We start from the raw sequence: 21,961 nt of genomic DNA, 5'->3' as shown, positions 1-21,961 counted from the left end.
GTAAGGTAGCCATTGGTTATATGTGGTCACTGAGGGTTTAAAACGCGGCTAGTGCAAATGAGAAACTGAAATTTTGTATTTTAATTAGTTCAGCACCCCCTAGTGACTAGTGGCTACTGGACTGGCCAGGGCAGCTCTAGAACTTGCCTCCACGTGTCGGTCTCTTCAAATTCACTTGAGAAGGACTTTTTTCCTAACCTAATTAGTAACCCTCACTGATCGGATGCAAGAGAACGGATCCCCAACCCCTTTTTCTTTAGCCATTACAGGTGTGCTCACTGTGACACTTCACCAAAAGCCGGCAGGAGAGACAGTACCAATATAAAGCCCAGCAGCTCGGACAGTCGCACGGGACAAAGGGAGCCACACATCAAAGAAGGTGAAACCGTCCAAAAGAAATACTGATTGCGTCCCTGCCTCGTGGGGGGCTGCCTGGAGAGGTAGCCGGGAACGCCAGCCCACCGGCGCGACACGCGTGGCAAAAACGTGAGCCGCGCGCGGGGCGCTGGGGCACGCCTCCGCCAGGCCCAGACCGCGGCGAGGACGCCCGCCTGCCCGCCCACGCCGGACGCCACCGCCTCGGCTTCCCGTGCCCGTCCGCAGGCCCGCCGCGGTCCCCAACCCTAAGGCTGTGCCGGCGCACAGACCGAGAGAGCCAATCCCGGCCAACCTCCATCCGCTCCCGCAGGAGAATCACGCCTCCTGCCCGGTTTGCTAGAAGCCCGCCCACCCGTTGCTCCTCAAAACCCCGCCTCGAAGCCGTGCCCCCGCGGCTCTTCGCTCAAGGTCCCCTGTACAAAATGGCGGCGAATCCGGGGAACCAACCATAGAGACGCCCGCCTTCCGCGGAGAGAGCGCAGGCCTCTCAGGGACGGCCGCGCCTCCCTGAGAGGCGTGCCCGCCTCGCCTTCCGGTGGCGGGGGGCCTTCTAGGAGAACCTCGACAGTCTCCATGGTGCCGGGTCGTCCGAGCCGAGTCACGTGTCCGGAGAGCGCCGCCGCGGAGGCGGAGGGAGGAGAAATGGGCGGGAGGCGGGAGCAGGGGGCGGGGGGAGTAGCTCGAGACCGGGCGCCGACGGGGTTGTCATGGAGCCGCGGGGCCGGGCTCGCGCATGCGCCGCCTGACCCGCGGGGCCGGTCGTGGAGAGGCGACCTCGGCCCTAGGTGAGAGAGGGAGGGCTGGGCCCGGGGGCAGAGGGTTCGCGCGGGGGAAGGAGGCAGGAGTAGGGGAGAGAAGGGAAGCGACGTAGGCAAGAGGGAGGACCGGACTTTCGGGGGACAGAGGGCCAAATGGTGGGAACAGGAGGTGGTGCGTCTGTTCCCCTTTTAGTTGGTTTCTTTTGCTGGAGGGGCGCGGCTGCGTGGGAGAGGGGATCGCGGGAGACTGGGGGCTGTGTGTGGGGAGGGGCCTTGCATGGGCAGCGAGTGGAGTACGCAGTCGGGGCGGGTGGGCCCCAGACTAGCCCTGCTGGGCGTCCAGGCAGCGGCGGAGAGCCCGCAGGCCTGCAGGGCTCTGAGCAGAGGGGCAGGGAAAGGGCAGGTGAATGGGAGCAGGGCTGGTAACCCGGTGAGGGTCCTGGGCCTCCAGGTAGGGGGTGGACATAGTGCCCTGTCCTGGGCGCGGGACGCAGGTGTGCTGTCTTTTGCAGAGACCTGCTGTCACCCATTTGGCTGGTTATTTCTCCCGGGTGGCCAGCTTGCCAGGTATGGCGCCAGGGCGTGGGGAGGTGGGGGAGAAGGTGCGCAGTGCCAGGTAAGGAGTTAGTGGTTCGTGGGTGGGTTTCGGGGACTTCTGAGCCAGGCCCAGGGCACAGGCCGCAGCCCGGCTCCCTGTTATTGCCCAAGTCCTGGCAACACACATGGCCTGGGCGTTTGCCCTGGGAGTCTGGTGGTGTGCCAGTCACAGCACGGTCCTAGGGTCTGCCCAGTTCTGCCCTGCTGAGCTGGCAGGCTGGTGGATGCCTGGAGGGTGCCCTGCTGCCTGGCACAGATGCGGCGTGGGCTGGTGCGAATGGGGAGGTGGGCACTGTTACTGTGAACCCTTCTGGAAGCTGGGGATTTGGAGAATTTCACTAATTTTATCTCTTTGGAAAAGTAGAATGAAGGGAGCCATATCTGGTTCCAAACAGAGGACATTGTATGGAATTGGGGTTCAGGATCTTTGACGTAAATTTGAAGCCAAGTTGGAGAATGGAAATGGATGCGAAGGGGAAAACGAATATTTGAGATTTAGGTTGCGGGGAGGTGTCCTCCCTCTGTTAAAGCACACAGACATTTCCCCAGAATGGTATCTCCCACATGGATACCAAGACAAAATAACTTGAAGGAAAAGCTAGTGATGCATTTCTAATTCTGACTGGGACTACTCATTATTTTCTGGGTGGTAAGGTCTTAATTTCTATGGCCTTGTGCTTTTTTGTATTTAAGCCTCTGCTTGGGCTTTTACCTCACACCTCTGTCCAGGCACGCATGTTATCCACGTGATACATTTTAAAGGGAACTTGAGCTCTGGGGAAAGTTGCCAAGTGTCTATAAAAGGAAAGATCTGAGGGGCATTTCAGATCCTTTCCTTGTAAACCTTGGGTCTCCCTTTTATCATAAGCCTAAATCTCCATAAAGATTGTGGATTAGACAACCTTTAATTCGGTTGGTGGATTTATCCCTGAGGTTTCACCTTAAAATAAGGGGTAAATGAGATACCTGTTTCCTGCAGGAGACCAGACCTGGAAGTTAGATCTTGAGATGACCATGGTGTTTGGAAATGCACAGTCTTGACCTTCAAGCTGTTCAGGTATTTCGGTGACAGCTAAGCTGCGAGGCTGTCAGCGGGACTCAGCAGGACAGAAGATTTGTTGGAATGTATTATTCTGTTGAGCACCTCACACGTTAGTTGTGGGGGGTTGAGGTTGCAAAGATGAAAAAAAAAACAAAAAACACCCCAATTCTTGAGGTTGAGGAGACAGATAACCAGACTGTAATGTAAGGAGTGTAAAAATAGAAGAGCCAAGTGCTATGGAGCACTTGTTAAAATTTTATGTTACTCCTATTTATATAAACTTCTATATTTATTGATTCACTTTCCATTATGAGTTTTATGTGTACTATTCCCTCTGGGAACGTTCTGGATAATGTGTCACGTGTGCACCTAGAAGAGGCCCAATTAGGTCGATTCTGACAGTCTGGGGGAACTTAAGTTGGAGCCCTTTTAGCAGAGAGTCAGACATGTGAGGAGCTCAGATGTTTGTAAAGCAGCGTTAGTGGTTTCCAGTCTGTGCCAGGAAGCAGGAGATGGCGTGCTGGGTAAGAGCTTAGTAACCCAGTTTCAACCGCTAGTCAGCTTATGAGCATCTACCTTGATTGTAAAATAATATTGAGGAGGAATAACAATCTTGAGGTTTTCAGACTGCCGTTTGCCCGGCCCTGGCTTTGAGAGCAGTGGTGGTAAATGCCATCACTGCGTGCTTTTCTGCTGTCCCGGGCCTCATATGGTGTTGTGCAGGAGTGGGTCTGTTGTTCACTGGCTAATTGATGTCCCCAGGGCCACTCCCAGAAAGGCGCTGCCTCTCCTCTCAGAGAAGAGAGGTCGAGCTGCGATGATGTAGCCTTTCGTTGTCCATCTCACCTTCCTAAGACACTAAGGCTTTCTGTTGCTGAAAAAGAACTTTACTTCGGACAGAGGCTTTCATATTTTTAGCCACTTTCACATCCAAAGTAGTCCGTTTGCTATTCTACAGTGGATTATGCGTTCTTTATTTCCAACTGCCACCAGTTCTCTAGGATTTAACATTTTTGCATCTGTTCTCCTTTTAACCTATTAGTCAACGTTTGTGTGTTGATTCCACAATTATGCATCTTCTCAATGAGCCAGAAAACTCCTGTGTATCTTCTGTAGTTCCGTTGAGCACACTTTAGTAACAGTAGCAAGACCTTTTTTGTTCTTATCAAAAGGACTGTAGACTAAATTGGGATGCTTTATCTAAAATACCTGTAAAATAATTCATATCTAGTAAGGTAATGTGAAAACTTTGCCAAGCGCTCAATTAGTTGCAACTAACATGAGCTACCTTCCTGATCTAAATCAACAGCAGGGTCAGACTTGCTTAAATCTGATTGCCCATCCACAAGCTACATCTCCTTCCATTTTGAAGAAGCTTCCTGTTCCCTTTCGATGGTATTACTTCAGGAAAATGAAACTATGCACATTTGTTGGGTTCCATACAAAAGGATCCTGATTTAATGAGACATACAGTTCTACATTTTGGGCTCCTTTTTAAACTGGATTATTCATGCTGTCCAATTTCATAGCCACCCAATAGAGATGTTGCTTTTCCATCATGCTGTGCAAAATGGGACAGTGCCATTGTTTATCTTTTATGCACATAGGACTTAACTTGTGACCAAGAGTGCTTGGTTTGACATGGATTGAATGGGGGAAGCCAGTCCCCTTGAATGAGTTAGATAGGATACAAAATAATTTTTACTCGGAGTTGTGTTTAAAATTCAGTCTCATTTGGATAAGTTCCCTCTAAGTCCACTTCTACTGAATGCAAAAGTATGAGCAAGAGGGTTGCTAAAGGATGCTTGTAAACATCCTTGTCTTAATTTTATCTTGAATCGCTCCTCTGCTTCTGGAGTAGTTGATGTTCTTCACTATATCCACTGCTAGAGAAGTGTTCAGACGTGGCATTTCAGGGTATTCCAGATACAGTGCCCTTTGGCAGGGAGCTCGTGTTCCTCTCCACTCAGAAGGACAAATGGGTGGAGTCGCAAGTGGACTGTGAATTAAAAGCTCACCAGGCATTGCTTATACCTAGTATCTTTGTGTATTCATGCTGCTGTAACAAAACAGCACAGACTGGGTAGCTTATAAAGAACAAAAATGTATTTCTCACAGTTCTAGAAGCTGGAAGTCCAAGGTCAGGGGGCCAGCACAATCATCTTCTGGGTCACAGAGTGTTCACTGTCCTCCTCTGGTGGAAGGGGCAAGGGGTCTCTCTGGAGTCTCCTTTATAATGCATTCATCCCATTCACTAGGGCTCCACTCTCATGATTTAAGTACCTCCCAAAGGCCCCACCTCCTAATACCATCCTCTCTGGGGGTTAGGATTTCAACATATGAATTCTGGGGTGGGGGGGACACAAACATTCAAACCATAGTGCCTACCCAGTTGTCATCGTCATTGCCATTTTCCCTGTTTTCTTTATCCCTGCAGTAGCCTTTGTGTTATCATGCCATCCTTATCACTGCCATTCCACAGGGACTGAGATGGCCTTGTTAAAATATCTGGAATGTTCTCAGCCTCTGCCAGCTCTTTGAAGGGTTCATTTGTCTCATTCTTTGCACTGTTAGCCAAGCTCTGGATCTGCTGTGGACTCGTTGTGTGTCACTGGGGCAAGTCTAGGCTTCTTTAGCTTCTCTGGGCTCCTGACTTGTACATGTGACCGTCTCTCAGGCATCTCCACTTGGGTGACCCACAGTCACTTCTCTCTACATAGCCAAGACTGGACCGGCCTAGCCACGCCACCCAGTCCCTCTGTGCCCTCTTGGGCTGCCTAGCCTAGGAAATGGTCCCACCATCTACCTCCCAACATGGAATCACCAAACCCCATCAAGTCTTCCTTCTAAATATATCTCCAGTGTGTTCCCTTCTCTCCATCCCCACTGCCACCACTTTAATTCACCTGGGCTCCCGTGGTAGTATCCAAATGATCTCAATGCCTCTCTTGCCTCTCTCCATTTTAATCTCAGTCCAGCCTCCAAAATGCTTTGAAAATGCTTATTGGTGATGGGTTATAAGGAACTGCCCATCTGGCCCCCACCAGTTCCTCTAGGCGCAAGTGCATGGCCTTTTACACCCTGCACCGTGCTCTGGCCTCCCTGGCCTCTCAACTCTTTGAATGTGTCAGATTCTTTGCTCCTTTAGGGCCTTCATAGGGCCACGTCCCACTCATCCCCCTTCCTCTGGCTAACTCCTCTGGATCCCAGGTATATGTCACTTCCTCAGGAAAGCCTTCCCTTGCCCAGTACCTCCCTGGTACTGATCCTATTTTTAACCTTCAGGTTAAAAATACCTTACCTCCCACCCCAGACTGTTAGCCCCTCCCCTTCATAGCTGTTATAAAAAATAGTGATTAAGTGAGACACCTGGGGTGGCTCAGTCGGTTAAATGTCTGCCTTCAGCTCAGGTCATGATCCTGGGGTCCTGGGATCGAGCCCCACATCGGGCTCCCTGCTCAGCTGCTCCGCAGAGAGCCTGCTTCTCCCTCTCCCTCTGCCCCCCCCCCACTTTCTCTCTCTCTCTCTCAAAATAAATAAAATCTTTTTAAAAAATAGTGATTAAGTAATTGTATGATTACTTGATTAGTGTCTGGCTCTCTAGACCATAAGCTCCAGCAAGGTAGCGACCATGTCTATTCTGTGCACTTTGTATTGGTCCTAGCACAATGCCTGCTTCATAGTGGGCACTGGATAACTATTTCTAAATGACTGTCACTTAACCTGAGCCTCAACATCCTCCTCTGTAAAATGGAAGAGCAACTGAGGAGGACATTTACAGCAGTAATGTTGTGTGTGGATTTGTACAGAATCAAAGCACAATTATACATGGTCGTCTTTGTGCAGAAAAGTTCTTTTTAAGCCAAAATGTAGCCTGCACATATGAGGAGTTGTGTTTACTCTGTTCAGTACCTCATCCAAAGGGAAAGGTTAATTTGAGCAGCTCTACTGTGGGAGGTGGCACCGAGTCCGGAGCCTGCCAGTGCATGCTGGGAAGGCGAGCCTTGTCCAAGATGGGCATCACCTCTCCTCCCTTCCTTGGGGAGCCGGGGGTGGGGGGCAGTTACCCCTTCCAAAAAGCCTAATCAAGTGTGCCTTTGTTAGCAGTTTACAAAGCTTCCACTGAGCGTGGTTTGTGTGCCCTGAATTTGTAATGGAATTTGAGGGCAGGAGAGGACAGTGAACCTCCTTTTGGGTGGAAACCATTCTCCTGTGTAGCAAACTTGAAGCCCGTGTAAGTGGAGGCCTCTGAGAAGATACGGAGGAAGTGGGTTTAGGCCAGTGTTCTCTGCCCTCACTTTTCTCACCAGCTGGATCACCTGTGTCAGCTCTCGAGGCACTGTCTTCTTACGTAATTGTTGTTTTTCCCAGGGCAATCCAGATGAAAGGAGGACCCATGAATCCGCTTCCAGCCCAGTAAAACATGGAGAGGAAAAACCCGTCCAGAGAGAGCCCCAGAAGACTCTCGGCCAAACTGGGCAAAGGCACAGAGATGAAGAAGGCGGCTCGTCAGCTCGGCATGGCAGCTGCTGAGTCAGATAAGGACTCTGGATTTTCAGGTTAAAAATACCTTATTCTTTCCACATTGCAATGAATGATTTGCCTGAAAAATGTCCTCCCTAAAACTCATTTGTGTGATAATCGTGGGAAGCTTTCATGTACAGGATAAATAACTATCTGATCTCTTAAAATGGTAATTCTGGTGCCATATGCTGGGCTACCCATCAGAGTCATTGGGGGTTAGTTCTGAAGGGATGATCTGCCATCTTTTTTCAACTCAGACTCTCTCAACTTTAAATCTTAACATGTCCAACTATTGCAAGTGGTGACTGGAAAAAAAAAATTTAAATACTCACAATTCTGTTGTCTTAGCTCCTTTTTCATAGGAATGGCTACATTGCCGGAAAAAAAGTACTACTGCGTGGTGTCACCGTGTAGCAAATGAAAAAAGTAGTATATAATTTAAGATAACTGTTTTCGCTAGGAAAGTAATTTTGCCATGTCTAAAAACATTTCCCCCCACAACCCATCCCTGCCAGGATCTGTGCATTCTGTATTTGGACGGAGACCCCCCAGTACACTTCCAAACTGGAGACCCTATTAGAGACAAGCAAGTAGAATGGTTTTCAGGTTTCCTCACTAGTTTGTTTTAAACCTTATCTGAAAGGGCGAGCTGCCTACACAGCGAATCTTCTAATTTTGTGCTGGGCACTTGTATTTCCAGGTTTGAGGGTAAGGGCTTAAATATGGCTCTAGTGTTAACATCTTTGGCCGAGAGGACGCAGAAAGATGATGCCAGGGGATTCTGGCTGGGTCAGCATTCAGGGAGTAGAGCCCCTCTCCTAGAGGAAGATTTATGTTATCCAGCTTCACAAAGACTAATCAGTCCATCTTGTTGATTTATTAATTTACAGTACGAAATGCAGCTGTTAGGAAAATTAGAACTCTCTCATCCCTAGATTGGTGTGTTTTCTCCCTGTAGGCATACTGCATGAGAAGCCAAATTAAAAATAGATTGTTGCTCAGGGAGGAATAGAGTAACAACTGATCGAACGATTAGAAAAAGGACAGTCCAGGGAAGGAGGGCCAGCTTATTAGCCCTTTGGGTTTTTCTTCTCTCAGCATTGTTTCCCAGGCTTGACTCATCATAAGGCTCACCTGAGATTCTTTTTAAAAATACCAATCTCTACCACCCAGGTATGTCCTGATTCCCCTGAGGTCATCAATTGCTAAAGGAATCGCATCAGTGTTACTCATTTAATTACTGGAATGTCTTTTCAAACTCACAAGGGAGTTGGAGTACCTATTGAGTAATAATAATGATGTTAACATTTACATAGAATTTACCATATAAGTTCTCTGTAACCAGTGGCTGGTTGGCAAGCCAGCACCTGATGTATAATGTCTGCCAGTTTCCATGATACATACACTCTCACCAGGACCAATTAATTTCAAGCTACTCATACGATGTTACCAAATGTGGGGATGGGAAGATTTGGGGAATTAGAAAAGATGTATACTGTTAGTCTGAATGAGCTGGGAGGAACCAGCCGCAACACATCGTGGCATGGATCATGCTAAGTAGTTCACATAAAATAAATCATAACAACTATTCTGTAAGAAAGTAACTATTATGTTCCCCATTTTATAGATGAGGAAATTGAGGCAAAGAAAGATTACATGATTTCCAGGGTGTCTGGGTGGCTTAGTCGTTAAACGCCCAACTCTTGATTTTGGCTCAAGTCATGATCTGAGAGTCCTGGGATTGAGCCCTGCTTTAAGCCCCGCCTCAGGCTCTGCTTAGCATAGAGTCTGCTTCTCCCTCTCCCTCTGCTTCTTCCCCTGCATGCGTGCGCGCACACACACACACATAATCTCTCTACAATAAATAAAAAAATAACATCTTTTAAAAATTTAAAAAAATGTTTTTAAAAAAGAAAAATTACATAATTTCCAAGATCAGGTAACTGGTCAATGGTAGAGCTGGGATTTGAATCCAGGGATGTGTGATTCCAGAGGTCCTATCTTTCGACACTATAGCCCAGTACTTACTGGCAAGGTCTGATGAAATTCTTGAGTCAGCCAAATCCACCTCATCTATTCATTTATTCATTCCATAATTGATCAGGGGTAGTCAGTGATGAGGAATACACTTTGGCTGAGATGCTCACAGTTGCTACACTGGAGTGAAAATATTCTGTGCGGGGACTAAAATGAACCTACATGGATGCTTGGGTGGCTCAGTTGGTTAAGTGTCTGCCTTCAGCTTGGGTCATGATCTCAGGGTGCTGGGATCGAGTCCTGCACCCGGCTCCCTGCTCAGCGGGGAGTCTGCTTCTCCCTCTCCCCTCTACCCCTCCCCCCTGCTCGTGCTTCCCTCCCTTGAGCGCACGCTCTCTTTCAAACAAATAAATGAAATCTTTAAAAAATATAAAACAAAATATACCTACATTTGGTGCAGCTGTCCACACTTTTTGGTGTTCTATAAGACAGCCACAAGATTCCCTTATTTTGGCATTCCACATATGCTGACCTTTGGCCCAAATTCATCAGGGGCTGGGCTAAGATTATGGTTAAGTTTGGCGGGGGCACGTGGATACCTGTGCAGTTCCTGTTATCTGAATGATAAGAATATTGCCGTGGATTGAGCTAAGTTTATTCCATATTCCAGGCAGACTTTTATTGGTTAGGATGGTGCATGAGTTTGCCAAACTGCCATAAGAGTATCACAAACCGGATGGCTGAAACAGCACGTTTATCGTCTCACAGTTCTGGAGGCTGGAAGTCTGAGATCAAGGTGTGGGCAGGGGTCATTCTCTGAGGGAGAATTAAAAAGAAAAAAAAAAATACTGATCCCCAGACTCTTCTCCTGGAGATTACGATAGTGAAGGTCTCGGGGAGGGCCTGAAAGGTGGGTTTTACTGCTTTTTACACGTGTCTCTGGTGATTTCTGTGATCAGACCGGTTTGGGAAACATTGTAGGCCTAATGTCTCTTTTTTTTCTTTTAGTATCATGTTTGTTTTTCATCTCATTTTCATATCATGAAGGTAATACGTGCTCATTGTAGAAGTTTCGAAATTTAGAAACATGCAAAGAAGAACTAAACATCCGTAATCCTACCACCGATTATTGCTAGGATATTGACATTTCCGTATGCCTTCCAACAACCTCAGCCTTGTCAGGCCACGTGTTTTGTAGTATGTCCCAAAGTCTGGAGAGTTTTTCTGATAGTTGCCTTATTCTCTATGTCAAAGCACTTTAAGGAGCATTGTGTTGTTCAGACATAAGGTGGGATTAAAAATCATCGTTAGGCCTCAGAAAGCGGCCCCAGTGAATGCCTCCGGCCTCTCCTGGGCCACGTGCCAGGGAGTGAGTTCATCAGTTCCCCGAGTTACCATTCCAGTTACCTTGGAGCGTGATGGGATTTGTAAAACCAAGGTAGTTTTTCCCATTTGAATTATTTTCCCAGCTTTATGTTTTGAAAAATTTCAAATCTACACAAAACAGAACGAACATCACAGATGTCTTTCGTTCAGATCCACTGAGTGATACCATTTTGCCCTATTGCTTTATACACATGCACACCTCTTTCTGTTCACACACATACATATCTATATATAAACATATATAGTTCAGTACGAATTTCCTAAAAAAAATAACATTCTTCTGTATAGTTACAACATTAGTGTCATAACCAAGAATTTTCACATTGATGTAGTTATTAATTAGCCACAGTCCATATTCAGATTTTCCCCATTGTCTCAATAATGTCCTTTATAACTGTTTATCTTTTTGTCAGCGTGTTTGTTTTGGATCCAGGATCCAGTTGAGGATTGTGTTCATTTCATTTAGTTGTCCTTTTTAGTCTGAATTAGTCTAGAACAGCATCTTCATCTTTCCTTGCCTTTTCCTTCCTCCCCTTCTTCCCTTTGTTTTCTTTAATGACAGTGACATTTTTGAATGAATTAGGCCTGTTGTTTTGTAGAATGTCTCACTCTCTGGATTTTTCTGGTAGTTTCCCCATTATTAGAATCAGGATAAGCATTTTTTTCTTTACCAGAGTACTACACTCTTGATGTTACACCTTTCCCATAGCAGCACATAATGAGACTCCAAAGTTTGTCTGTTCTTGGTGATGCCCTCCCTGGCTGATCACGTGGTTAAGGTAGTGTGTAAACATATACGAGATTTATTTATTATAAAAGTACCCTTTTCTCTTTGTAATTAGTACATAGTTTATGGGATGATACTTCGACACTGCATAACTATCCTGTTTCTGAAAAACTCTTGACCAGTGGTTTTAGCAACCATTGATGATCCTTGCCTGAATCAATTACTACATCGTTGGCTTAAAAATGGTGATCTGATTTATCACTCCTTGTACACTTTATTAGCTGACACTCTTCTGTACAGCAGGGTACCACTGTGGATTCATGGAATTCTTTTGTAATTCATTTCCTATATAATTGTCCCAAATTTGGCCAGTGGGAACTCCTTCTAGATAGTTCTGTGTTTTTTTGACTTGACCCCATTTGTGTTTGAGCACTTTCTTGTTTTCTGGGACAGTAAGATGTCCAGGCTCATCATGTACTTTTCACTGCCAAGGACTTGAATTGAACTCAGCTGTTTCTCCAAGGATCCGTTTTTCTTTTTGTGCAGAATGGCGTTTAGAAACCAAGATCCATGCACTAGGCATGCATATTGTTTCTGAGGTCCTTTGTCTCTGGCCCTGGTCCTTCATTAGAGGTGCACATTCGGAATCCTTGTGCTTTGTGAAAATCCACTTGCCTGGGCACCAGATAAGTCATTCAGTAGATTGAGGGGAGGCCCCCAGCATCTGTAAATTCTAAAAAACATCACTAGAGATTCTGATTAAATGCAAGTGTTGACAGTTACACTCATTTAAATTATAGTCACATTTCCGTCCTGCCTCAGCCAAATTACTCTGAGATTCTTGATGAGCATTTAGTGTATTCCCAGACTCCTCGCTAGCAGGGTTAGAGCAGTCTCTTGGTTTACTCTAGGAGGTAGCTAATTAAGTCCTTTTTGCATGGATTTCACATCGGGCAACCTCATTTTCTTTACCTCAGAGAGTATCTTTCTATCTCCCATTGTGCAGGATCCCCAGGAGGCACACTCAGTGTGCATTTAGGATACGAACACCTCCTTTGTTGGAGGTGTTGGGTGGAGGCGGGTAACAGACACATTTTAAATTTCAGCTTTGATGAACTTACCCAGAATTGTGCAATTAGAAAATTTAGGATGGAGCTATTTAAATTTCAGCATGGATGTAAGTTTTGAGGTTTACATAAGGTTGGTTTTGTTTTTATTATTATATCTTGAGATATAATAATAAGCCTCTAAAGGTCTTAATCCTGCCCTAGTCACACACACACTCCCCTCCCGTCTCAGCAGCAGATTCTTGAAAGTAATGATCTAACTTTGAAACCTTCATCCTGTTTCTCCTGTAGGCTGGTGATGATTACTTTCACATAAACCCTAATTGATGCAAGCTTTTGTCTGTAATAGAGTTAGAAAGGAAGTCTGCTGTCCTAGGGCAGTGATTTGTAATCTTTTGGGGCTAGGAGGGGTCATGTGTGGATTCCATTGAGAATACAATGAAAGCTAAAGACCCATCAGAAAAATTCACAAAAATATATATCACAAATGTTGCATTCCATTTCGAGAAGTCTGTTAACTCCTTAGAAGGTCTGCTTAGGAGCCCCTAGCCTAGATCCTATGCGAACTGACCATTCTTCTGCCCAGCAGATGGGAGCTCAGAGTGTCTGAGCTCGGCGGAGCAGATGGAGTCCGAGGACATGCTGAGCGCCTTAGGCTGGAGCCGAGAAGATAGGCCAAGGCAGAACTCCAAGACTGCGGGCAGTGCCTTCCCCGCACTGTCACCGATGGTTGTCATGAAGAATGTGCTGGTCAAACAGGTGAGGAGGACTGCTGTCTCCTGATGTGTCTGCACATTAAAGTTTCTGAACTCCCTATGTACAGTGCCTCTCCCTCTCCATCAAGGAAGAGATTTTAGAAGCAGACCATTGGAACCACACTGATGTGTGCTTCTGTCCTGGGGACAGTGTTTTCAGAAGGACTGCAGTAATCATGACCCGTGTTCCCATTTTCCAGACAGTAGGACTACTTTATTTCTGTATTCTTGGTTTGTCCAAAGGGACCCCAGAATTCTTTAGTCAAGTATAAAGGAACAGAGTAGAAATGTTGTAACTTCCTCAGTGCATTCTAACATATGGCAGAACTGAGGGTAGAAACAAAAGAATCTCTTTTTAATTTGAGTTGCCCTTGAACTGAGAGATGTAGGATGTATTTATTTGTTTGAGCAGTAGAGGCAATTTCCATGTTCTCTCAAAACCATTTCATTAGTGAGAGAGCAGCTCTTTGGTTTGGGTATGGCTGTCCCAGGAGAGTCCACACAGCATTGTTGTGGAATTGAAAAGTACCCCGTTTTGGGCTTTATTACATAACTATTCATATGACATGACTATTGTCTGGATATGAAAGAAAAGAAGATTTAGAAATGAAAGTGTAAGCTCAGCCCAGTGCTTGAAACAGAATTCAATCACATTAACTTGGCTAAAGAACATTTAACCTTACCCTTCTTTGCTCGAAAGCATTATCAGTGGGTCCGCTGATGAGGCTGCTTGCAGCTGGTGAAGTTGGAGATCTGGCTTTGTGTTGTTGACCTTCCCACCTTAGGTGGAAGAACCTGGCGAGAGCCTGACAGGAAACCCTAGGACCTGAACTGTTCACTTCGTTCTTACAGAGGAACACAAACTGATTTTCACCAATGCAACCTAGTGACTTGGGGGAAAGAATTAAGAATTTGAAGATTTTTTTTCCTTGGCAGATCACATCTCAGCTGGAAGCATACATAGTTGTCCTTAGTGAGACAAAGAGAGGAAATAAAGACATGAGATGGATCCCACATGAGATTGTCCAGGCCCCCCCCAGTGCCGCTTGCTTCTGGGTTTTTTTGTTTTTGTTTTTTTTTCCTCCAGGCTCTTCCTCTCCCCGCCTTCCTCTCCTGCTTCCTTCTGGCTCTTTCTTATGTGTCTGTCTGTGATTATGTGCCTCCTTTGTGGTAGGCAAGACTGGCAGCCCCTGAGGGCTGGAGGAGTGAGTAGGCTTTTCCAGTAGAGCGGCATTCTTCAGGACAAAGACCTCCAGGAAGGAAGGCTGCTGGGCTGGATCAGGAGCTTGGAGGCTCAGGGCGGGGCAGGCTGACCTAGAGAAGCAGTCTAGGAGTTTTATTTTGTGTTTTCAGACATGCTTGAATCCAGCACATGCCAAAATTAAAGTAATTTGTACACTTAAAAAAAAGATCTCTGCATATTGTGCAATGTCTTGATTATTGCTGCTTGCTTTTAGGTATTTTTCTTGTGAGGGTCTGATTCCCTCCCTGCCACCAGACCATGTGATCTTGCACATCATTACTTAGCCACTGTGGACTTCAGTTTGCTCATCTTTAACATGAAGGCTTTGTGAAATGATTCTGAGATCCTATCCAAGCCGAAAATCTTGTCCCGTGTTCCCTCAGATGATTTCAATGTGAATAATACATTGTCAAATCTAATAATTAGAACAAATAAGCTAAGTATCTATGAAGGCGGTGAGCATACAGCTGCATTAGGAAGAACGATCCACTGAAATCATCTTGGGAGAGTAATGAGTTAGATAGTTTGTGGATCTGTTTGCCTCGTAGGTCTTGTCCTTATGGCATAAGTGACTAGGGGGATAGCGTGAAGTTTTGCTCCTGACTGAGTGGGCTAGGCTGATCTCTACTTCAAAAGACCTCTAATTTTGGACCTCTGACAAGGAAGTGTGGTTGCTAGGCCCGGTCCTGCTTGCTTACGCACACCCCAGGGTATGTTCAAACACCAACCGGGCTCCAGAATGGACTCTCTGGATCATCCTAGCCTTTGTACAGATGAACTGTAGTTGAACTTGGCCTAAAGTTCCTAGCCAGGCATCCAAGAAGCTGAAACGTGTGCAACATGTTGTGCAGATATGGGAAGAGAGTCCGTAGCTTTCTTCAGATAAATCAAATGGCCCCACCACGGGTAAGGACCTCCATCGGGTTCTCGCTTCCTAGCCTCGTCTATACCCGTATCTTTGGGACCGAGTCAGAACTGGACTGGCTTTTTTTTTTTTTTTTTTTTAAGATTTTATTATTTATTTGACAGAGAGCGAGAGAGGGAACACAAGCAGGGGGAGTAGGAGAGGGAGAAGCAGGCCACCCGCCAAGCAGGGAGCCCGATGCAGGGCTTGATCCTAGGACCCTGGGACCACGACCTGAGCCGAAGGCAGACGCCTAACAACTGAGCCACCTGGGCGCCCCATGGACTGGCTTTTAAATATTGGGGACAAGTAGCCATGCCCTTCTTTTTTTTTTTTTTTTAAGATTTTATTTATTTATTTGACAGAGATATAGCGAGAGAGGGAACACAAGCAGGGGGAGAGGGAGAGGGAGAAGCAGGCTTCCAGCCGAGCAGGAGCCCATTGTGGGGCTCTATCCCAGGGCCCTGGGATCATGACCTGAGCCGGACGCAGGTGCTTAATGACTGAGCCACCCAGGCACCCCAAGACATGCCCTTCTGTATTAGACTTCCATCATTAGACTGAATCAGTACTTTAAAAATAAAAATGTACAATCGAGGGGTAACATAACAAAAGCTGAGTAGTGAATGGTTAGGATGGATTTTAGAGTCAGACCGAGGATGGAATCCTAGCTCCATCACTTAGTGGCTCAGAGGCTTAAAGCAAGTTATTTCCACTTTCTGAGCCTCTATTTCTTCTATATGAGCAGAAACAGTAACTCGGCCTGGGTGTTGGCGAGGTGAGATGAGAGCACCCACATAAACCGCCGCACGCAGTGCCCCCTGCGCACTTAGCGCCGCCAAGGCACTGTTCTCTTGAATGGCTTTCTGGTGACCCGGCGGCCCCGACTTAAGAACAGGGGTGCCGACAATATGTACCTCTCAAATCAAAAGTTGTTTTCAGGTGCAAGAGGTCCCAGATGTAACTAAATGAAGACAGACTTTGGTGTGAAGACACATTTATAGTCTTGAGATGAGCACCTTTTACGTCAGGACATCGCACTGTCAGTATTTTCATTGCCTCAGTTGTGACCTGAAGCCTGTCATTACTTCCCCTGTCTACGATCTCTCTCTCTCAGGGCTAGCACTTGGATAAAAATGATAGCGTTCCTTCAGTGTTCCCTTAAGAAAGGTAAAAAGCACACACACACACAAACCACCCAAACCACTGATGTCCAGCGCAGATGGATTTTCCAGCCCATTCTTGAGAAGGGCCAGCGCGGGGGTGAGGCAAGCTCCGCGGGGCCTCCCCTCCCGGCAGGTCACGGCAGCGTGCTGCTCTTCTCCTCTGTTCGCAGGGCAGCAGCTCGTCCCAGCTCCAGTCGTGGACCGTCCAGCCCTCCTTCGAAGTGATCGCGGCGCAGCCGCAGCTGCTGTTCCTTCATCCACCCGCGCCGCCTCCCGCCAGCCCGTGTCCCGCCGGCGAGAAGAAGTCGGACTCCAGGAACTACCTGCCCATCCTAAATTCTTACACCAAAATCGCCCCCCACCCAGGCAAAAGGGGCCTCTCCGTCAGCTCAGAAGCAAGAGGAGACAGCGGGATGCAGAAGAAAGTCTGTGCCGAGAGACTGGGGCCGAGCGGGTCTTCCAGGGAGCCCGCCAAGGCCGGCGCCGCGCCCCCCAGCCCGCCGGCGCCCGCACCGCCCGGCGCCCAGCGGGCAGAGGACTCCGCTCCGCAGGGCGTGCCCTCCCTGGCGGCGGGCGGGAGCCCGCAGACTCTTCAGCCCGTGTCCAGCAGCCACGTGGCTAAAGCCCCCAGCCTGACCTTCGCTTCCCCCGCCAGCCCCGTCTGCGCGTCGGACAGCACGCCGCCCGGCGGCGAGAGCAGCTCCCCGCTCTCGCCCCTGGGGGCCGCCGGGCGCCTCTGCCGCAGCCCCGAGCTCTTCGAAGAGCGGCGGCAGAGCAAGCGCCGGCGCTTTCACAACACGCTGCTCGTCCTGCACAGGTCCGGTCTGCTGGAGATCACGCTGAAAACCAAGGAGTTGATTCGTCAGAACCAGGCGACTCAGGTGGAGCTAGACCAGCTGAAGGAGCAGACCCGGCTGTTCATCGAGGCCACCAAGAGCAGGGCTCCTCAGGCCTGGGCCAGGCTGCAGGCCTCTTTAACCTCGGGGTCTAGGCATAGCGGCAGTGCCCTGGAAGCGTTCTCCGACCACCCAGACCTGTAACCCAGGAGGCTTTGCCGTCACTTGAGCGGTTCTTTTTAACTCTTTGGCTGTTTCTACTCCTGTTTCCCAAAGCTTATGTAAGAGCTTTTCCTTCTACAATTAAACTGTTGGGCAGTTCACTTAGGAAGCCACATGCCCATACCCGGCCTCTGTCTTAACCTGTGGTCTGTGCACAGTTTACATACGTCCCCGTCCCTCTGAGGACCTCACATTCGGAGCGCCCTTGGGGCCCCTTTTCTCAGCCCACAGGCACTTAGATGGGTCACGGGGCCAAGCAGGAGAGATGGTTGTGTGGGCTATAGCAACTATCACCTCCCACCGACCCACACACTCACTGTGATCAAGGGTACAGTGACGGGGAGGAGCACACAGAGTGACAGCTGTCAAGCCAGGGAGTAGGTGACAGAAGGATCCCTTTGTGGAGCTTCCCTTGAATGTCTTAGTCACAGAGAGAAAGAGGAGGCGTGCTTGCGTTCCATAAGTCATCGTGCCATATGGGCAAACGCTAAAATGCCTTGGGCACAGGTTGGGCCGAGGATGCAAGCACTTGAGCATGTGACGCTCTGTCTTCCTAAACTGGAAAGTCGAGGCGGGAGGGTCGCACCATTGAATTCTTCCACTCTAATCACAAGCCAGATTTCTCCTCACTTAAACTGGTAGGCAAAATACTTCAGATTTGTAAAGTATGGAATGGATTCAGTACCATCTGGAATTATAATTGCTGAATTGCTTTTTTGACTTAGACTGAAGAAAGTAGACATGGCCAGCATCTCTTGGTTGGGAGTTGGAGGATTCTGGAAGTGTATGCTTCCCCCCCCCCGCCCCGCCTTCTTTTGAAACAATGCAACCTGTTTTATGTGTGAACATCTCAAAAGACAGCTTTGTGGCTTCTGAGAATGTACGTAAGTTAACTCTCTGCTGCCTCCTTTTTATCCCTTTTTGTTTTTGTAAAAGAGGAAAGGAGTGATCACTAAGCTTGATCCACTTTGAATTAAAACCATCCTGAGGTCATGATATTGAAGTGCCCAAAACGTTGGAAACCATTCTTCGTACCAATATTCTTTGCCTATCCAAAGTTTTCATTTGTCGCATGTCACAGTGACGTGGAGCACTTGCGGGGCAGAGTCTTTTGTGTTTCCTTCATGCGTTGGATGTCGGCAGCAAAGCCAGAGGTGTAGGGTTGGTTGTTTGAAGCTCATCTAGAAATGGAGGGTGTGATACAATTTCCAGGTGATACCGATTCTTTGAGCTTCATGGTAAAGGTAAATGGGATTTCTAAGTAGTATCATTTCAGACTTTTTATCTCATTTAAAAATTTCATCCTCTTGAAAATCTCCGTGCAAATTACCTTAATAAGAAATCCTGTATGACCAGCTTCACCTTTTCTGCAAAGAAAAATGTTGTGGAAGTTTCACCAGGGCCAGAAGCTAATGCTCACATTTACCTGGTAGTTAGAACTTTCACATAGTTTTTAAATTTCAAGGTTTCAGATTGCCCTCACTTTGTTACTAAACATGTATGATTTAGATACGACTAATTTAGAAAGAGCTTGGTAAAATCTCTGCACTCTCCTGATCAGTGCAGAATTATTACCTGCAATTTGCTTTCTGAAGGAGTTTCAAAATCCCAACAAATGTGTCTTTAAGCAGACTCTCAGCTCCTTTGAATATTCTCCTCTTGGCCCGCTCCCTTTGCCTCCCCTGAATCCGTGTGGTACTACGACAGTTCTGCTCTGCGCACCATGCTAGGAAGCTTCCTTTTTGGCAGAAAGTATTTGGCAGCAAAGCTACCGAGACAGGTGCACTCAGAACAGCCTGGGCGCCAGTCATGAGTCTTACTGAGTGTCAAAAATCTGAACATACTTGCTGAGAACCAAATTTATTCCATCGGAAAAACCCTCTGTGGAGCTATCAGCCTCTTGGACTCTTCCTAGTTAAGATTTGCATTTCCCTTCCTGTTATGGTAAAAGATGATGAAAGCCACCATTGATCTGCACTGCTGAGTGGCAGGGGAAGCAGCACCTCCCGGCTCCTCTGATTGTGTGACTTCGTGCTGGAAGTCTCTCTAGGCTGTTAGCATGGGTGTTCTTTCCCTCATGGAGCTGTAAGCAGATGAAGCCAACTAGGGAAGCTAGTTCTTGGAAGAAGAGGTCCACTGAGGCTCCCAGACATTTGGGGCCAGACGCCAGATCAGCACATGGAGGAACCTCGGAGTAGACCAGAAGGATCTCTGGTGGTTGCACAAGGCTGTAAGTAGTGATGGTCTTAGCAGGCATGATTTGATCTGGTATGAAGTACTGCGGCAGAGCTTCCGTTTTCTGAAAGTGAGAAGCAGTTCTTAGTTCAGACCAACACTTAAAGAAAACTTCTGGCAGATTTTGTTGGCAGGGGTGACACACGTCTAGAAAAAGCTGCTGATGGAACTGGTTATAGGAACGGAGTTTAATAACATTTGTAATTTATTACACTCATGGCTCTTTATTGATTATAGTATTGTCTGACTTTACTATGATTCCTGCAACAGAAAAGTAACTCTCGTGCATATATTGAAGTGTTTTTCCTGCTATGAATTCTTTAGGGTAGAGATTTATTTACCAAATGTGAATTCTTTTGAGGAAATATGAAGTTTTGTAGAAATTGACTGTGAAATGTCAGAGAAAAATAAAAGTCCCTTACTTGAAAACTACTTGGCCCTTCTGCTTTATAAGTGCTTGAAAATACTAAGTGAAATCTAGAGTAAGTACAGTCGACCCTTGAATAGCATGGGTTTGAAGGGATCCACTTCTCTATGGATATCTTTTGATAAGGACGCTATAGCGCTACACATGTTGCTTCCTTATGGTTTTCATAACCTTTCTTCCAGCTTATGTCATTGTAAGAATACAGCGTGTCATACATAGAACATATAAAACAGGTGTTACTCGACTGTTTATGCTACTGGTAAGGCTTCTGGTCAACAGTAGGCTTTTAGTATTTAAGGTTTTGGGGAGTCCAAACCTGTACGTGGATTTTCAACTGTGTGCCGGGGTGGAGGTGGGGGGTGGTTCGGCAACCCTAAGCCCCGTGTTGTTCAAGGCTGAACTGTATTTGAATTAAGTTTCAAACATATGTACTCAGGTCACTTGGAAATGTTGGGATTAGATACTGAACTGGTGTGAACTTGAAATGCAGGCAATCTTAAGGCAAATGAATAGTCAAGCATTCCCTGGCGTTTTGGAGGTTTACATTGGGTAGGTTGGGAGGACTAAGAGATTCAATCCAATGGTTTCTTTCTTCTGATCTGACACTTTCACAAATGTCAAAACGACAGTTGTCTGCTGGTATAAACTAATGCCACATTAAATGAAGTTCTTCCTACCACGGAGGTCCTTAGCAAGTACAACTCCAGGCCTCCCTCCGTGCTTCTTAGAGTAGATTCCTCATGCTCTGCTCTTCCCTGCTCCCCAAGGCCAGTCCAACCGCCCCTCCCAATTTTTAAGACGCTGCTGATGGAACTGGTTATAGGAACGGAGCTTATTCTCATGTAAAGGCCTAGAGGGTTGCCGGAGTCTAATTCTCACAGCATTCTTTCTTTCTTTCTTTCTTTCTTTCTTTCTTTTTTTTTTTAAATATTTTATTTATTTATTTGACAGAGAGAGACACAGCGAGAAAGGGAACACAGGCGGGGGGGAGGGAGAGGGAGAAGCAGGCCTCCCGCCGAGCAGGGAGCCCGATGCGGGGCTCGATCCCAGGACCCTGCGATCATGACCCGAGCCGAAGGCAGACGCTTAACGACTGAGCCACCCAGGTGCCCCTCACAGCATTATTTCTGTCCTACACAATTTTCTAAGCAACTTTATAATGTATGGCTGTACGACCACTTAAATGAAATGTCAAGATAGCTAGAGAGGGCCCCTCCTGAAATCGAGAACCATCTTCCCATAAGAAGTGGTATCCAAGAGAGGCAGACCACACAAAATGGATCTTTGAGGGATTAAGGTGAATGGGGTTATTTGAGTTGTGGCCCCGGCCCCTTGGCCTGATTCCTGTACAGGGAAATACTTGTGCCCCTAGGACGCCTGTTTGATCCACCCCGTGGATGGCATCACGGTCGATCGTAGCCTGATGCAACAGGGTCTAAAGACCTGCGTGCACCTGTCCCCTCTTACCCATAAACTGGGTGGCTTTGGGTAAGTCACTGAGCCTCTCTTGGCATCACTCTTGGCTGAATAACGAAGGATAGGAAGTCCTTCTCCCCACGGTTCTTCCCAGCCTTCACCATTTGAAAGATCCCTAGCTGTGTTACAGGTGAGCCATAAAATTAACAGATTTAAAACAACCTGGGGTGTCTACAAAGTAGGTCCCTAGTGTTCTGGTAAGATGATTTTAAAATGTTCCATCGGATTTTTAACTTCTATG

The 21,961-nt window shown here is 47.1% G+C and overlaps 1 protein-coding gene across 7 annotated transcripts; it reads left to right on the top strand.

The window, feature by feature from the left end:
• The first annotated feature begins 1,023 nt into the window (after positions 1-1,023).
• On the top strand, positions 1,024-20,249 carry CIPC (CLOCK interacting pacemaker). Of its 7 annotated transcripts, none has more exons than XM_034992326.1 (5): positions 1,090-1,163; positions 2,713-2,790; positions 7,147-7,334; positions 13,046-13,215; positions 16,695-20,249. In XM_034992326.1, the coding sequence occupies exons 3-5, from the start codon at positions 7,199-7,201 to the stop codon at positions 17,562-17,564; spliced, it is 1,176 nt and encodes a 391-aa protein (XP_034848217.1). In that variant the 5' UTR covers positions 1,090-1,163; positions 2,713-2,790; positions 7,147-7,198; the 3' UTR covers positions 17,565-20,249. The 7 variants fall into 7 exon arrangements, with proteins under 7 accessions (XP_034848216.1, XP_034848217.1, XP_034848219.1 ...); XM_034992327.1 differs by lacking the exon at positions 1,090-1,163 and adding an exon at positions 1,291-1,308; XM_034992325.1 differs by lacking the exon at positions 2,713-2,790 and having other exon boundaries at positions 1,024-1,163.
• The last annotated feature ends 1,712 nt before the right edge of the window (positions 20,250-21,961 follow it).

This window comes from Mirounga leonina, unplaced genomic scaffold (assembly GCF_011800145.1).
Source record: "Mirounga leonina isolate KUSES-001 unplaced genomic scaffold, KU_Mleo_1.0 Mir_82, whole genome shotgun sequence".
Classification (NCBI taxonomy): domain Eukaryota; kingdom Metazoa; phylum Chordata; class Mammalia; order Carnivora; family Phocidae; genus Mirounga; species Mirounga leonina.
The sequence above is the reverse complement of the archived record's forward strand: the minus strand, read 5'-3'. Positions and strand labels throughout refer to the sequence as shown.